Source organism: Apus apus, chromosome 2 (genome assembly GCF_020740795.1).
Source record: "Apus apus isolate bApuApu2 chromosome 2, bApuApu2.pri.cur, whole genome shotgun sequence".
Classification (NCBI taxonomy): Eukaryota; Metazoa; Chordata; class Aves; order Apodiformes; family Apodidae; genus Apus; species Apus apus.
This window is the reverse complement of record NC_067283.1, coordinates 27,933,462-27,949,500: the sequence shown is the minus strand read 5'-3', so window position 1 is coordinate 27,949,500 and position 16,039 is coordinate 27,933,462. Positions and strand designations below refer to the sequence as shown.

Here is a 16,039-nt window from a genome sequence, read left to right as displayed (position 1 = left end):
ATGCTATAAATAAACTTTATTTACTATACCTGTATGTGAACAGCTTCCTTCAAGCAAGAACTGCTCACTTCTCTCTCATTGTATTTCAAAACAATAAAACACATGGCATTAACAAATTATTTTGCAAAATTCATTAGAAGCACACATGTACAGGGGAATATATTGAAGTAAACACTATGTCAAATGTATTTGCTTTGTTAATATACAGCTACTGTATATAACTTATATTTACAGTATGTTAAAATTTAAATTAAGTATTTCTGTGAAGACAATGCCTACAAGGTCTGTATTAAGGTAATGCTACACAAAGTACAGCCCCCCAAAAAAGTCCAAAATATTTTCTTTCTTTGGAAAACCAGGAAATTCTGAAAGAACCAGGATAACACCCTTGACAAACTGAAGAGTAAAAAAATTTTAAAAAGCTTTTAGCAAACACTGCATAAGCTTTCCTGAAGTACATTCTAGTTGTAATACATGAGTGTATCTATAGTGCTATTCTCAGGTATTCAGACTAGTAGCTGCTAGTGTATTGTTGAATAGTGTATTGTTCGTGAATTAGTAGAGAATCCATTACAGTTTTGGAGATGACCGTTAAACTTCTTCCAAAAGGTGAAATATTGCATGCTAACATCTGGCTTTCCAGAAGAAGAGAGTCAAGTGACATCACGATTCACATGAACGAGAGAGAGACTGAAAACTAAATAAATGTCAAAAGAAAGTGTCAAGAAAGGAACAAAATCCTATAAATAATCTGTGCTGGGAGACAAACATATAAAATAAGAGCAGGAAATCACTTTAGGATACCAAACATGTCCAAGGGAGTGTCAACAATGCTCAAAGTTTCTACCACATAGTAGCAGTTTGCCCTTAAAATCCCCCACTAGCAGAAATTACTCAGCTTCCCTAACGTACTTCGCTAGTGCAATTATTCTCAGTGTTAGAAAATACATTTCTGTTGCCTAACCCAAATCATCTTGGTACAATTTAACCGACTTCTTGTCTGACCAGATTTGAATGACAACTTTTTATTTCCCTCTTTACAGCAACTTCTTTCTTCATTATCTATTTATTCAGGCTCTTTGAAGACAGATTCCCCTGTCTTCTCTATATTAAAGCAATACAACTATTTTAAGCTTTTTTACTCATTTATGTCTCCTGTAGTCTTCCTATCATTTAATTCAGTTTGTTTTGGATTTTATGTTTCTTGCCAAAGTGGACAGAATATGCAAGCTGAGGCTTTTTCAAGACCTCTCTTTGTACATCTCAGGTATGATCAGTTTAATTCAAGACCAGTTTGTGATCCAGAGTCCCCCACACCTTCCTTTTTGAAGACACATACTTAACTAGTTACTCTTTGTACCATCATAATGCACAAAAGAGTGATTTGCTTTTTCCTTTACCACACTGCATGCTTTTTCTGGCTGTTTTCTTAAAATTCCATTTTTAATTCTAAGCTTGTAATGCCTTACATCATACCGACATCAACTGTAAATGTAACCAAACTCTTTATTCCAGCACATAACACACTAAAGCAAAAATTAACAAAAACATAGTAATACTGAATCCAGGATGGCCCTGAGTGGAACCCAGTGAGTGGAATATCATTTGACAGTGAGACCATGGTAACTAGTCTGGTTTTCTATACAGCTACATATTTTATTGTAGCCTAATTAACAGAAAAATTCTCTGGCTTATTTAGCAAATGTCACACTCAGAAGTATTTTAAGAGTCTTACTAAGGCCAAGATACACTGCATTTATCATTCTCTCTTACTCACAATACAAACACTGTGTCAGTTTAATAACTGATCATAAATCACAGGAAACATTACTTTCTTTTTTTTCCCCTCAGTATCATGTACAGGTAAAAATTTCTTTTCTCCCCCTTGCTAGCACAGCCTTTGGATGTAACATTTTACTGTACTTCAAAATTCTGGATAAGTGGTCACTAAACTTAGCCTTTTCTTCCTGAAATGGCTTCACTGATTCCTAATGATCAAATTCCTGCATTAATACCTATTTCCTAGTGCATTTTTTTTTTTACTTTAAAGGTGTCTTTGTGTGCTTCACCAATACGGAATGATAAGCATTCCTGATAGTTCGCACAAAAATTGGAACTCTTGTTATCATCCCACCCCCTTTTTAAAACAAAACGACGTGTTAGACATCAGGTTAATTTTATTTAATATAATATCCAAACATTAAATGCCCTGGTAAGATATGACTTGTAGATAAGTATACACAAATTTGTATATTTCTCCTATTACTTATTACAGCATTTAATTTCTTTCTTAAGTTTAAAAAATATTTTCAAATGAAAATGTGTCTTCATGACAAAAAACACTGTATCTCAAGAAATTCAAAGACTGTATGTCATAAAGTTACAAGTGTGATTGCATTTGAGCAGAATTTCTCCAAGCAAGTTCAAGATGAAAACAATGAAGATGCCAACACACTGCTACTGTAGATTTAAGAATTGGACCAGTACCATTTGTAGATCAAAATACTATGTCTGCATCTACCAGGATATATATGGACGAAGACGAAGATCTCAGCTGGCAGGCTGTGTGATCAGTTCTTCATTCCTTTCCCAACTTATGTAACATTTTCATATTTGTATTATGACAAGATAAGCTTGTTCTGAACACTGCCAAAGAAGTAAGCCAAATAAAATGTCTGCATATACTCAAATTTTTTTCTTAAAACTTTTTCAGAAAGCAACATAGCTATAGCTCTGTTCACTCGAGTGTCTGAAGTCAGAAATAATTATTTCATACTGATAAGCAGAAAATCAGTTTTTCTGTGGTTAATCTATTCCTTCAGAATAGGAAGTCTCAAGTGTTTTACAGGTCTCATTATCACTGAACATTTTTTTTTACTTTTAGGAAACAAAACTTTTTACAGTAAGGTCTATGTACAACACGGTGTTCTATATAGAAATCTTCCTTTAAACTGCATATAAGTAGAGTGGCAGGTGGATGGCAAACCATTGCTTGTTTCATTCAGTATCACCATAAAGGAATGCACAATATTTAAGTCCCACAGGCTTCTGTCACTCTTCAGTGAATCCAAGTATTGTATAACATAATTTGCCGAGGAAGCACAGGGGAAAAAGACATAACTTAATAGGACAATTCTGACAAGACATTTATCCGGGATTTTTCAACAATGCACATAAGAAATGTTCCTGATTAGTGCAAAAAAAATGCAGGCAAATTAACTACCTTGTCAGTCCAAATAACAAACCAATCAATTACATTCTATCCAAGCAAACTCAACTTTTTGTCATAATAAGCTCATAGTAGAGACAAGGTAGCTGTCCTTCTTTACTTTAGGTACTCTATTGAGAGCTTTATCCACATTTAAAAATCATAATATAAAAGAGGGTTCCAGGATTGCCTCCGAGGATGAGTTGTGGCAGAGTTGTGTCTCATGAAGGGTATCTATACAGTAAAGTGATAAGAAAAAAATATTAACATTGAAAGATCATAGAAGCTCTGATCTGTCTTATGAAACATTTTAACATCACACTAAATGCAAGCAATGTGTATGCTCTCATCCAAATAAAGTAAGACACTCAAACCAAACTTCCAAGGGTCTCGAAGTGTCAAAATATTACATGAAGTATAGCATCCTTTAAATTTTTTTCTCAATAGAGCTCAAAAAACTAAGGCAGTCCACCATAAGACAGAGAAAATTATTTTCTTTTTTAAAAAAAACAAACCATAAAAGCAACAATGTAATACAAGCAGGTTTGATTGTGAAGCTAGTATTTTCCTCAGATTTGAAACCCACACAAATGCAGCTATGAGACTGACTACATGACAAGCACAAACAACATGGGTACTGGCGTTACAATTCTAAAAAATGCTTGGTTTACAGAACAGCATTTGAAAGAAAATAAGTCTTAGGATTTAAGAAGCATTAAGCAAGGGTTGGTTTCTTTACTAATGCAATTTATTAATTAAGTACATAGGAAGCTTTAGTCACTTCTGAAACAATGTCTTTGAGGCAACAATTTGAAAGCTTTCACAGCTTTTTTCCTACTTGCACCTCCCGTCCTTTGACTCTCTCATGACACATACCTTACAAGGATGTCTTTATTTTTTTTAAATAAATAGAATTTTAGAGCACTCATTGTCTACATTTAAACTCTTTAAAACTCCTTGCAATACAGCAAACTAATGTGACTGATAGCATTAAAAAATTTTATGCAGAAAAAAAATCCATGTTGTTTTTAAGCTGTGCTGGCATATGAAATACACATATCTTTTTGAAGAAACACCTACCATAAAGTATCCACTACATTTATTTTGTTTTCTACTCTGAAATTTAAAGTAGAATTGAAAAAAAAGGGGAATGCTAAGCTGCTGTCATAGTTCCATGAAACAATAACACTCTGAAGAACAGCAGCTATAGTGTTGCCACATGTTCCAAAACCGGTTCTTTGAAAACTGCTTTTGAGTATAAGGATTTTGAGTGTAAGAATCAGGACAGCAAAGGAAGTAATAAATGTAAATCCATTTCACTTCTCACTTCATCTCTTAATTGGGACATGACCAGATTTTTAAATCAATTGCAATATTGAATTGCAATACTACAGTCCAATTTTGTACTTTTTAAGAAAACTGAAGAAAAACTGAGCAGTAAAACATCTAACAGTCATCTTGCTACAAACCCCTCTTAGCTAGTGCAACTGGTTTTGTTCTGATCACCTCAAAGCAAGTGAGGTTGACACGGGTGCACATTCAAATGCAGAAACATGAAGGGTTGCATCAGCACACAGTTCAGGGTAAGCTCAAGGTCTCTGTGCCAATTCTATCCTCTCAGCAACACTTAGAGTAGCTGCAACTGCTCCACTGGAGTCAGGTCATCAGAATGTGATAAGCTACGCACTATCTGGGATAGCAAGGCAATCCATACTTCTTATACAAGGTTTTATTTCTGCTTCTCAAAATGTCTATGTGTATGTCTCACATACACACACATACATATATGTACTCATATATGCATATGTACTTATATATAAATATGTCACTCCTATATAAAATTCTATTTATGTAAACATATAGATGAAACAAACTTCATAGATGAACTAATAAAAAAGTGATACTAATTTTAACAAGAAACTCAATTTAATAATAAAATAAAAGTAATAAAAGTCTAAGAAGGCTCATGGAGGAAACGGGCAACTGAAGAGGAAATTCAAGATTCTAATTTTTTGTAGTACTTTAGGTAAAGCTGTAACAACAAAGGCACTGAGTATGAAGCACAAGTTGCCTATACCTGCACTAGTGATTCCTATATTTCCTTTCATTGTATTTTCATTGACAGCACATACAAAGAGATTTTAAAGAATATTATAATGTTTACTGATATCTTAAAGGGAATTTACTTTTTAACTGGCTGAGACAATTTTCCATTTTTTACTGTTTTTAAAATCTGACTTAAAATAATTTACGGTTATCTTCATCCCTCTCACTTCTAGAGTATTATTAGTCATGAAATCACTATTGACTTTATTTAAACCCAGTTCAAACCAGCAAGAGACTGGTAAAAGACAAAGCAATGTAAATGGATAAATACAATAGCTTTTTTAATCTTGTAACCCACAAACTCAGCTGACAGCTGACTACTGATTTTGGAGAGATACTTACTAAGAATTTTTCCCTGGGTGTTTCACATTGATTTATTTTCTCCTGTTCTACTCCCAGCATTTGCTATTCTCCTTCCGCTACACACCATTTCCAAACCCTCCTTTCACACAAATAGCTGCTCCCATTCCTAATAAATGCTTAACAGCCTCCTGGCACTTACTCAAATACAATGAAATGCACTACAGAGGTTTTACACTGAATCGAGGCACCTACACATCCACTCTTAATTTCTACTGACTGCAGTACCCAGAGGGCAAGGAACCATATCTGCAGTAAACACTAAGCCAACTGAAGGTGATAAAATTAATAACCACTTTTAAAATTCAGTGCTTGAGGTACAACCCTTGATCCCAGGAATTAGTGTGTACCCACAACTCCATTAATGAGAGTTACAGAGCTATTTAGTGGGGGGGGAACCAACCACGAAACCCCCAGAACAACAATGAGCAACTTGTCTTCCAGGCACCGCTAACTACTTCAGTTCTTCTCAGCATTGATCGAGTTATAAACATTAATAAATGCTTCCTGAATGGCTACAGATTTGTACTTACCAATATTGATTAGCCTGTAAAAAAGTTATCAGAAGGACCAAACAGCACAGCATTTGAGGTACTACTATTGGAATAGAAAAGCTCTGTTTCATTCTAGTAACTGGCACACTGGAGCATAAATAGTGACATCTAGAGCTGGTCACTGCATAAACATGTTGACTGACAAAAACAATCAAGACTAGCAGTAGTCTTGATTTACAGAATATCCAAGTACTACTATGCCCACTTCAAAACAAGAACACATTTTCAAACTGTTTCAAAACCTAGAAGAAATTACATATGCTATACAAAAGATTAAATATCGGTATCGCATATGCTAAATAGTTTCACTCAGTAATAAAAGTGTCGTTTTCCTTCATTATGCACTGTCTTTGTGAACTCAAGGTTCTGAGAACCCATGAAAAAAAAATTAAGTCAATACACTCGATACTCTACATGAAACCCAGCTTTCTCTTTTAAGAGACTGCATTTACAGACCTTGTCACAACAAGGTCCTTGATGTTATCGAAGCAATTTCAAGATACTTTAATCATTGGCAAAACTCAGTAACCTGACAAGAGAAATTTGGGCCAGGAAGATTTCAGTAACTTGAAAGGAAGGTTATTGACTGAGGTAAATTCATTTGGATTTGACTGAATCCAATTGATCTGGGTTTTGCAATGCATATCTTTCCTTTGCAGCTGTCTCTATCTGATGCAGTGTGCAAGTGCAAGGAATGACTATCCCTTTCCACTTAAAGTGAAACTCTTCCTTCCTCCTGCTATTATTTTGAATGAGCACAAGAAGAGCATTTTCAATTTAAATCTCTTTACTCACTGTGAGATAAAATATACTCAAATGGATGCCAACCCATGAATTCAACCAAATCTTGTGACTGCCAGAATATTCATTATGCGGTTAGAAAAACAAAAACATTGTAGAACATCATCATCATTATTATTATTACTATTATTATTTACTGAAATACTGAATTAGGGCTTGTAAAACACAAGGTCATATGACAGTACAAATCTGATTCTCAATCCCAATTGCACAGTATCATGGAATTTACACTGTAGAAGATTGTACATATTTTCACCTGAGTATTGTGATGCATTAATTCAAAAGACAACAAAAAAAAACCATAATAACTTATGAACTTATGTATGAAATCCTGTCTTCCCGTACAAGTCAGGTTTACAACAGTTTTCAACAGAAGAGGAGTGTACCAGTAGGAACTTCACAACTGAAGTTAAGTTTAAATTGCAGAAACCTTAAAGAAAAAACATTGTGGCATAGATGGAGAATTTAAAAAGCCTTGAGGGGAAATGAGTAGGCCACTGCCCACAGAGCCTGTTTATGTAGTTAGCTGCACTGCTAAACAACAGACATCTTGTTTACATTTCATCAGAATTAAGGGGAACACAGACTGACACTGATAGCACCTCAGACTGACTCGTTTACAAGTACTAGTGTACTCCTTAATAAAGATATTTTTTCCAAAACTCAGAACAAAGTTTTCAACCTGAGATGTTTTGTCTCTTATTCAGGAAGCAATATTTTTTCAGATACTTGGTTAACTTAATATTGAGGAATAATGCAATAATCATTAGATGATAATGAAACTGTATCTGATCAGGATGTGGTGATGTTGCCAGCAATATGTAGTTGGCAAGTCAACTTTTTGAGGAGTACAGAACAGTATTTTGGGAAAGGTCTTGGTTTAATTAATGAGTAACTAAAATATAAATTCTAAATCTTAGGCCTAACTGCTGCCTGAAAAAAGGCATTGCTTCAAAAATTAGTTTTAGTGCAGATTAAAAAAAGAAATGTAGTCTTTTTTAGTACACAACAATTTTACACTTTAAAATATTTTAATATACTAAACTGCTTTTTACTCTCCTATTTAAATGACTACGAGTCAGCTTCCTTAACTACTGGGATGCAGGGCAAACTTATCAATGGAGCATTAGTACAAGTAAGTTAAATGTAACCATGTTATAAAGTCAGTAAGATAAAATATAAATAAAATTTACTTGAAACTGTGAAGCTCAGTAGCTTAATGCACCATCTCCAACATAATGCCTTTACCACATGCTTAGTTTTTCTCAGCTTGTATGCTGTCTTGGTTTTGAAAGCGAACAGATGGGAAGTCTTATTAAATGCATATCTACCCTGACAGCAAAGTTACACATTATGTTCCATTATTTCACCCAACAAGATGGATTTAACATGCAAAAAGTGTCAAAGCAACAAAAGAAAAAAGGAAAGGCAATATAAGCATAGAAATCAAAAAGCTATTTTGTCTACAGAAGTACATACCAGTTTAAGTACAGAATGTTTTCAACTTTAATTATGTGAAAATTTCAAAACAAAATTTTGTATTTCTTAAAACAAATGACAGTAATTTTCAAAATACTTTTGATCCCCTACATAAGTATATATACTATTTGAAAATTAAAACTTCGCCTTACAAGAAAGCCATTTGGTATTTTCTCACGTAGACTGGGATTTGTTTCCCCCTTATTTTGGATTTTATTTCATTAAGGTGGAAGGAAGTGAAAGATAAAATTAGGAAAACATTTTCACTGCAGAACTAAGTTGGCCTTTACTCACTCAGCCTTAATCTTAGGCTACCTGTGTACACACAACATGCTTGACTATCTAAACATGACTAGATGGTTTAAAGACCAAATTGAGCTTTCCTCGGAAAACCTCACTAGCAACCAAATGGAGATAAAAACCAACTGCCAGTCCTTCAGTGTCTTTCCAACTTTTTGTATCATAGAAGATTATAAGTTCCACTGTAATCAGTTTTAATGTCTAATCTTACTTTAAAGTTTTAAGAGCTTTGAGGTATCTATAGCAGCAGGAACATTCAGGCTGCTCTGAAGCCCCGTGAACCCCAGACATGCCCAGAGAAACATTCGCACAAGGGAAACCACAATCCAACCCTCATCATCGACCGCTTTGCCGGCCTGATCTCCAAGCAGGCTAAAAGGGCTTCAGACTCTGTTGAGGATAATAGTTACACAGTATCTTTCCAGCAAAATTACTTCTTGCATAAACTGTAATTAAGACTCAACCTATCAACAAAGTTAACAGCATAAACTCATAAAAATGTTTATATTTTATATATTGCACAATTTATTTTTATTATAAGTACTGTTACTCACTGTACTGTAAGAACAGTATATTCATTTTTAAGTACTACATACATCCAGTAATGTACCATTAGTCTTTCTGATAATGATAATACTTTGGATTTTACTATTTATTTTGTACAGAAAAGTAGATGAAGCCATTTTTGTGGGCTGGCTTTTTACCTCTGGAGAGAGATGACTTCCGAAAAGAAAACCTAAATTTCTTTGCAATGTCTAAGTTTTAACACTAGAGAGTCACCATCAGCAAAGCCAATGGACTGTGCCGTTTTCATGCTGCTGTCACAGAAAATGCAGGCCTAAGCCACTAAGTTAACTATCAATTACTGATAGAATATTGATACCTGCGAAGCATTTAGAATCTCCTCTGTGACTTCAATATGTGAAAATCTAAGCATGACAATAAGAGCCTGACAAAACGAGCCAAAGTAGGAATTCTGGTTTGCTGCTCAGCTACTATGTCGAGCTCATGTCTCATATTAAGTGTGAGCTGTCCAGCCATAGGTAACAGGCTTCATGCAATTATATTAGCTCAGTCTAAAATAGAGATACAGAGCTAACAGATGGGTATTTTTTTCCTCCTTTTGAAAGTATTTTTTTCTTCAAGACATTTATATTATTTTTATTATTTATATTATTTATCTATTTTTTTCCTCTCAAAAAACTCCAACTCCTAGAAACCTTAACATTGTAACAGTTCTACTGTGAGCCATTCAAGTCTCCACCTCATTACCAAACTACTTTAAATCATAGCCCAGGTCAAAATCTGTGATGCACTTGCTGCTATGACTGAGAAATGCAGAAATCAATTAAGGTCAGGTTTTATTTATAGTGTAGCTTGAGATTAATCGTGCTACTGAAACTTTATTGCTTGTTGGAACATTTTGTGCAGGGAACAAAGGGAGATGTAAGTAGTCTCTTATCACTGTTACAGTTTAAAAATCACTGAAGAGTTCACTACTTCATGATGAACGCTACAAAAAGCTGTATCATGGCTTTGGAAGAGGAAACTTCGGCCTGTTAAAAGAATTGCTATGCAGAATCCTGCAGATGGCTGTCATGCAAAGCAAGGTTATTAAGTGAAAGAGGGATGATTTGAAAAATTAAATTTATTCTGAGTTCAGAGAGCCCCTCAGGCTGAGGAAGCTGGCCTTTTGCAGTCTGGGAAAGAGGATACTAAGGGCTGAGTGGGAGATTGAGATGCAACCTACAGCCACCTGAAGGGCAGTTACAGAGACAACACAGCCAAACTCTCACTCCTGACCAGCACCATCACACGGACTCAGAGCCAACAGCTCGTGAGGTTCAGAGTAAACAGGAGCAGATGCTTTTTCATTACAAGGAGCAGTGCAGTGAGCTCAGGGGGAACTCAGGACTGTATGAGAACAGTTAGGTAAGAAGTTAAGATAATTTCAGGGAATAGAAATCGCTCCATCATTGTTTTTAAGTATTGCTAATTATCACCAGGATGGGAAGCAAGTCCACCACTAAGCCATGTCCTTAATATTGTGCCTCTGATGCAACCCTAAAATTCAATATTATTTACCACAATAAAGGCCCTTTTCTTGGATTGAAAGGTGATTTTATATTCTATTGAAAACCTACATACTATAAACTTTTCACCAAGTAAAAGCCAGGAAAGGTTGTGGGTAAGTTTTATAACTGGGAAAAATCTAAAGCATACTTGTAGCAATCAAAATAAAAAAAACCTCAGAGAACTAGTATTATTCCTGTATATTTACAACTCCACAATAAAAAAACTTTACACATGAAACAGCCTAAGTAAAAAGTTCCCAGAAGTGCCTAAACAAAATATAAAGAAGGAAAATGCAAGGAAAATGCACCACTTGCATAGTAACATACTACCCCTGTATTTTAAAACACACATTTTAACACTGGACTATTTTTTTTTAGAGGTTGGAAAATTTTTAGAACTGTTTGAATCGATTTCAACCTTCCAGAAAGGCAGGGAAGATGTGTTTCAAAATATATTTCCTTAACTTACAAGGCAAACATTTTGTATATTCCATTATTAATTTCATAATTCATCTTCAGTTTTCATTTCTGAAACTTTCTAAAAACAAAAATGAAAAGTCTCTAAGTGGAAAAGGACTAAGAATGGAATAAATCTGAAATACAGAAAAACAGGAATTAGGGCTTTCTCTCAAGCTAGTTCTGGAGCATGCAGTATTAATAAATTTTTTTTTTCAAATGAAGCCAGAAATCAACCAATATGTATAAACAACAGATTCACTTGAATTTATATCATAATCAAGCTATATATACAAAAACCATCAAACAGCACTTCCGAAAAGAACTATTTAGACAAAGAATTTAGAATGACAGCTATTATCATATGGCTGTTCTACACCATGGCTGAAAGAGTGTACACAAATAAAATGCAGGTATTATACATAAATCTTAAAAGCACTGACAAAGACTCATTACATTACATATAAAAAATCTGTTGCTTAATAGCATTTCAGATCATGCCTGAAGTTTGATACAAGTGTAAATAATTTCCAAAAGAACTAAAAAAAGAAGTGAAATACTAATATGATGTACATTGTGTACTCTTTAGTATTACTTTCAGCAGGTACATCAACAACTCAGTGTAGCTGAAGCATGAAGTATTGTTTGTTTCAACTGAATCAAAAGATGCAATAACTTTTTTAGATAGGAAAACAGTACTTTTATTTGGAATAGATATTCTCATCATATTGCAAACTGGCAGCAAAATCTACATGATACAAACCTAAAGCAAACCAAACCAGTAGGGTGAACTGAAGCCTCACCCTACACCATGCTGGAGATACAGTGAATCACATTATTTTTCAATGTTACCAGTTCCCTAAACTTCTGTTACTGCTGCTGTTGGGCACTTCCAGTCAGATTTTTTCCACAGTACAGTTCCCTCTGCAACATGTCAACAAATTCAGCATTTAGTCCATGCAGAAATTAAACTGCTTTTAAAAGCAATTATTAATAGGCTGAAATGAATGTCAAACAACACACCTATATAAATTCCTGTCTTCAGAACATGAATTTGGGGAGAAAAGTATGAAATAAGACCGCGTGTCATTCTGCATCACTTCAGAACTACAGAGAATAGATTTGCCATTTTTCTTATTAATGGCCATGGTCATTCTCGAATGCCCTTGTACCCCCCCCTATTCCTTTTCACTTCTTTTTTTTCCTGTCTAGAAGAAAACAAAACACAGTGTGAATGTATAGACTCATTGGAATGATACATTTACAAAATAAAAGACAAAAATTATGGATACAGAGAAGTTAAATAATTTGATTTCAAGACAATTGCAAAGTGCTTGAATCTGTGACTGTGAATAACTAATTTCTGAAATCTTTCCTTTCCCACTTATTTTTTGAGAAAGAGGAAAATGAAAATATTCCAAATGAGGCCTTGACTATCTTACCTATTTTGTAATTAATTGGTCAAGATAGATGAAAGATATAATGTAACATCGAAGAAAATACATTAAAAGATAAACTATGGAATTTCAGCAAAAAAATCTTGTTTGTGAAGGATTACTAATTAATATATATTTGTTTTGTTAAGTCATATACCCAACATTTTTCTGCTTTTACAATAAAGTGCTCCTAACTATGCAAAATGAATACACTCTAACTGTGATCACATAAGCAATGCTAATTATGGTTTAGTGCTGTTTTTACATTAATGATTACTGTCTGTATTTTTTAAAAAAATAACTTTTTTCAGTTAGGAGTTTTAGTAAAACTTTGATTAATCAGTAAAAAAAATCAGCAGAATCAGTCTTGATTTCTTTGGTGTCCTTTTATTAGATTTTTGTATATCAGAACAATATATTTGAACCTAAACACACACCTTAAAGGTCACTTTAACTAGCTTGTGTGCTCTGTGCCTCTCAACTTGCAAGCAATTGCAACAGAAGCTGTTTTAAAGAACAGTTTCTTTCCTATGACACTGCACATGCTAACGGTTCAAATGTACGGCCAGGAACACAAAAGGAAGGAAAAAAATGCCACAAAACACTTTGAGGAAGGACTTGGGATGACAAAAGTCTTATTATCCATGCATCTTCAGTAGTTCCAAAATAAAGTATCTGCATCAAAGAAAAATGTCACAATAATAAATAAGTATCTTCTGCCACCCATACCAATAAAGTAGCTGAAAATTTACTAATATGTCATTTTCCTGTCAACAACTCCCCATCTCAGCTTCACTGATTTGTCTGGATCCTAGGAAAACTCTCCTTTCCACATAGGCTTCCTATTCACAAGTCCCTCTCCCTGGCTCTTCAACCAGTTTCAGTATCTTCCCTCCTCTGACTACCATCCACATGGTTTTCTTGTTCCAGTGTCTTTCTCTAATCAGTCCAACTTCTTTCACCTCCTGCAGCTTGAAAGGTCTGGATTTTGCCGCCTCTCCACACAAGCTTACCACTGGCTCTTAATTCTATTTCTGCACATTTACCATCCAAACTGAGGTCCTTCTCCAGCCCACCAGTTTCAGTCCCAGCACGATCTCCATTACTTGGCTGTGAGCACCAGTCTTCTTGCCCAGACAAGCACAGCTCAACAGTTCATCTGTCTGTAGCCCAAGGCACTATTTCATACAGTGTATCTGCATGACTTTGGCTTAGCTTCACTGAGGAAACAAATTAAGATGTAATGTAGGACAAAAGCCAAACTCTGCTAGGTGAGTAGAAAATGTCATTTTGACCATTGATTTGAAATTGTACCCAACAGTGACTCAAGAGGAAAAAAACCACAACAAACCTATGAACACTAAAAACCCTGAGAATAAGGCGGAGAATCTGAAGATGTCAACTCAGCAAGATCACACCTAGCCTGGTCACAGGAACAGTGAAGGCTGAAACATCTTCACCCTACCAGTGACTGCCTGGCCAGCAAAGACACAGCAGACACCTGCACTGGGTGTGATATTCATACTAAGGCTCAGCCTAGCAACGTGCTAGTTCTCACCATAAGGGAATATTAAATTGCTGTGTATGAAGCTATGTACATCCTGTTTGCATCTATCTGTAAATGACAAAGATGACTAAATTGACAGTTACACACCTGACCACATTCACTGTCCCATTTTATTCTTGTCATCTACTGCAGCACTTTCCAACTCTGCATCTGAATCAGACTTTAAATTACCAGTCACTGACACCATTGTTCAGCTCTTTGTTTTCAATCAATGTTTCCTTTCTTTGCAAGTCCTGTAGCAACTTTGTGCTGCAACTGCAGGGATAAGCATGCTCAGCTGGCCCACAGCACCCTTAAGGCACAGAAGACAAAAGATCTAAAAACTGCTGTAACATGACTCTGGTGGTTATGAAGAAACTATTTCTCACACTATAATCTTAAAGGCTTCCAATTTTCCAGATGTCATCAAATTGAGGTGCATACATTTCTTTGTCCTTGGGAAACTAAGGGAGGTCTTCAACAAAACTCATTTTACTGATCAAAGACTTCAATTTATTCTTATTCTTAAAACCCTGTGTGTGTATGGGAGGGGGATAGGCAAGACAACACACTCCCCCAAACTCAGATTAAAAATTTTCCCTGAAAGCATCCAGCCTAATAAAGATACATAAGAAATATGGAGAATTTCGAGCCTAAGTGATTAAAGTTTTACAAGTAATAAACAGAAAATGGGTGAGTAACTGAAAATACTGTCATTATTACCACTGCCCAGCATACCTAACTTACACCTGTAACCAATGCAAATTAAAAGCTTTCAGAGACTACGCTTTGCTAAGTTTCAGTTGTGGACTTTTTGCTTCACTTCACCATTTCTCCTTTCACTGCCTGTAAGCTAGCATTTCATACTACAATCACTAGATAGAATACAAACCACTCACGACTCGTGATAAAATGGTGTAGCTAGCTTTCACTGTTTCAGAAACAAAAATAATAGCATGAATTTAAAATAAATGAATTGAAGCTAACACTCTAAAAGAAGAAACAAACTTTCATAAGAAAATGCTTCTGAAAAAAAAGAAGTAACCAAACATTAACTTTTAGTTCATTCAGCCGAGACTTCTCTAGTGGATTCCATATATTTTTTTCCCCTTGTTGACAATAACAGAGACATAGAAAGCCTCAAACATGATGACCAACAGAAGCTGAAGCACTACTTCTCCCCAAAGCTCTGGTTCAAAGACTGAAGGAATTATTTTGTCTGTTTGAGCAACTAAAACGCTACATGTCTTACCAAATAGTGAAAAATAACACTCAAAATATTCCCATTTCTCAGCCTGGCATAGAACATTAAATACACTCAAGCTACTGAAAAAGGCAACAGAAGCAGTATTTAACTGGAAACACAGCTTTTCTTCAAGTAACTTGTTACACTTACGCATTGAGCTCATTGCCAGTTGAGAAATTTTGGTTCGGGTGAAAAGAGTTATGTTTTGAACCTAATCACTTTAACTTCTAAAACCCACCAGCTCCACATAAACATTTCTACATATATTCACCAGAGAAAATGGAAAATGTCCCTAAAATAAGTAACCTATAGTGAAAATATATAGTGTTTCATTAAAAAAAAATCTATAGTGTTTAATTTCAGAATTTTATCAACCTTCATTACTAAAAAAAAGTTTGTTATCACCTCATACACATGGCTTAATATAAAATTTAAATGCAAAAATGAAGAGAGCATGGGAATTTTTCTGAAG

At 34.9% G+C, this 16,039-nt stretch overlaps 1 protein-coding gene across 4 annotated transcripts in view; it reads right to left on the bottom strand.

Annotated features, from left to right (window-relative positions):
• PHF14 (PHD finger protein 14) overlaps positions 1–16,039 on the bottom strand; it is a 167,700-nt gene that overhangs the window by 67,910 nt on the left and 83,751 nt on the right. The window contains exon 17 of one of the 4 annotated variants that reach the window (XM_051612748.1): positions 2,150–3,442. The exons of the other annotated variants lie outside the window; for them this stretch is intronic. Coding sequence (XP_051468708.1) covers positions 3,430–3,442 — 13 coding nt within the window. The 3' untranslated portion in view covers positions 2,150–3,429. Of the gene's footprint in view, positions 1–2,149; positions 3,443–16,039 lie in introns of those variants that run through there. 4 annotated transcript variants of the gene reach the window in all.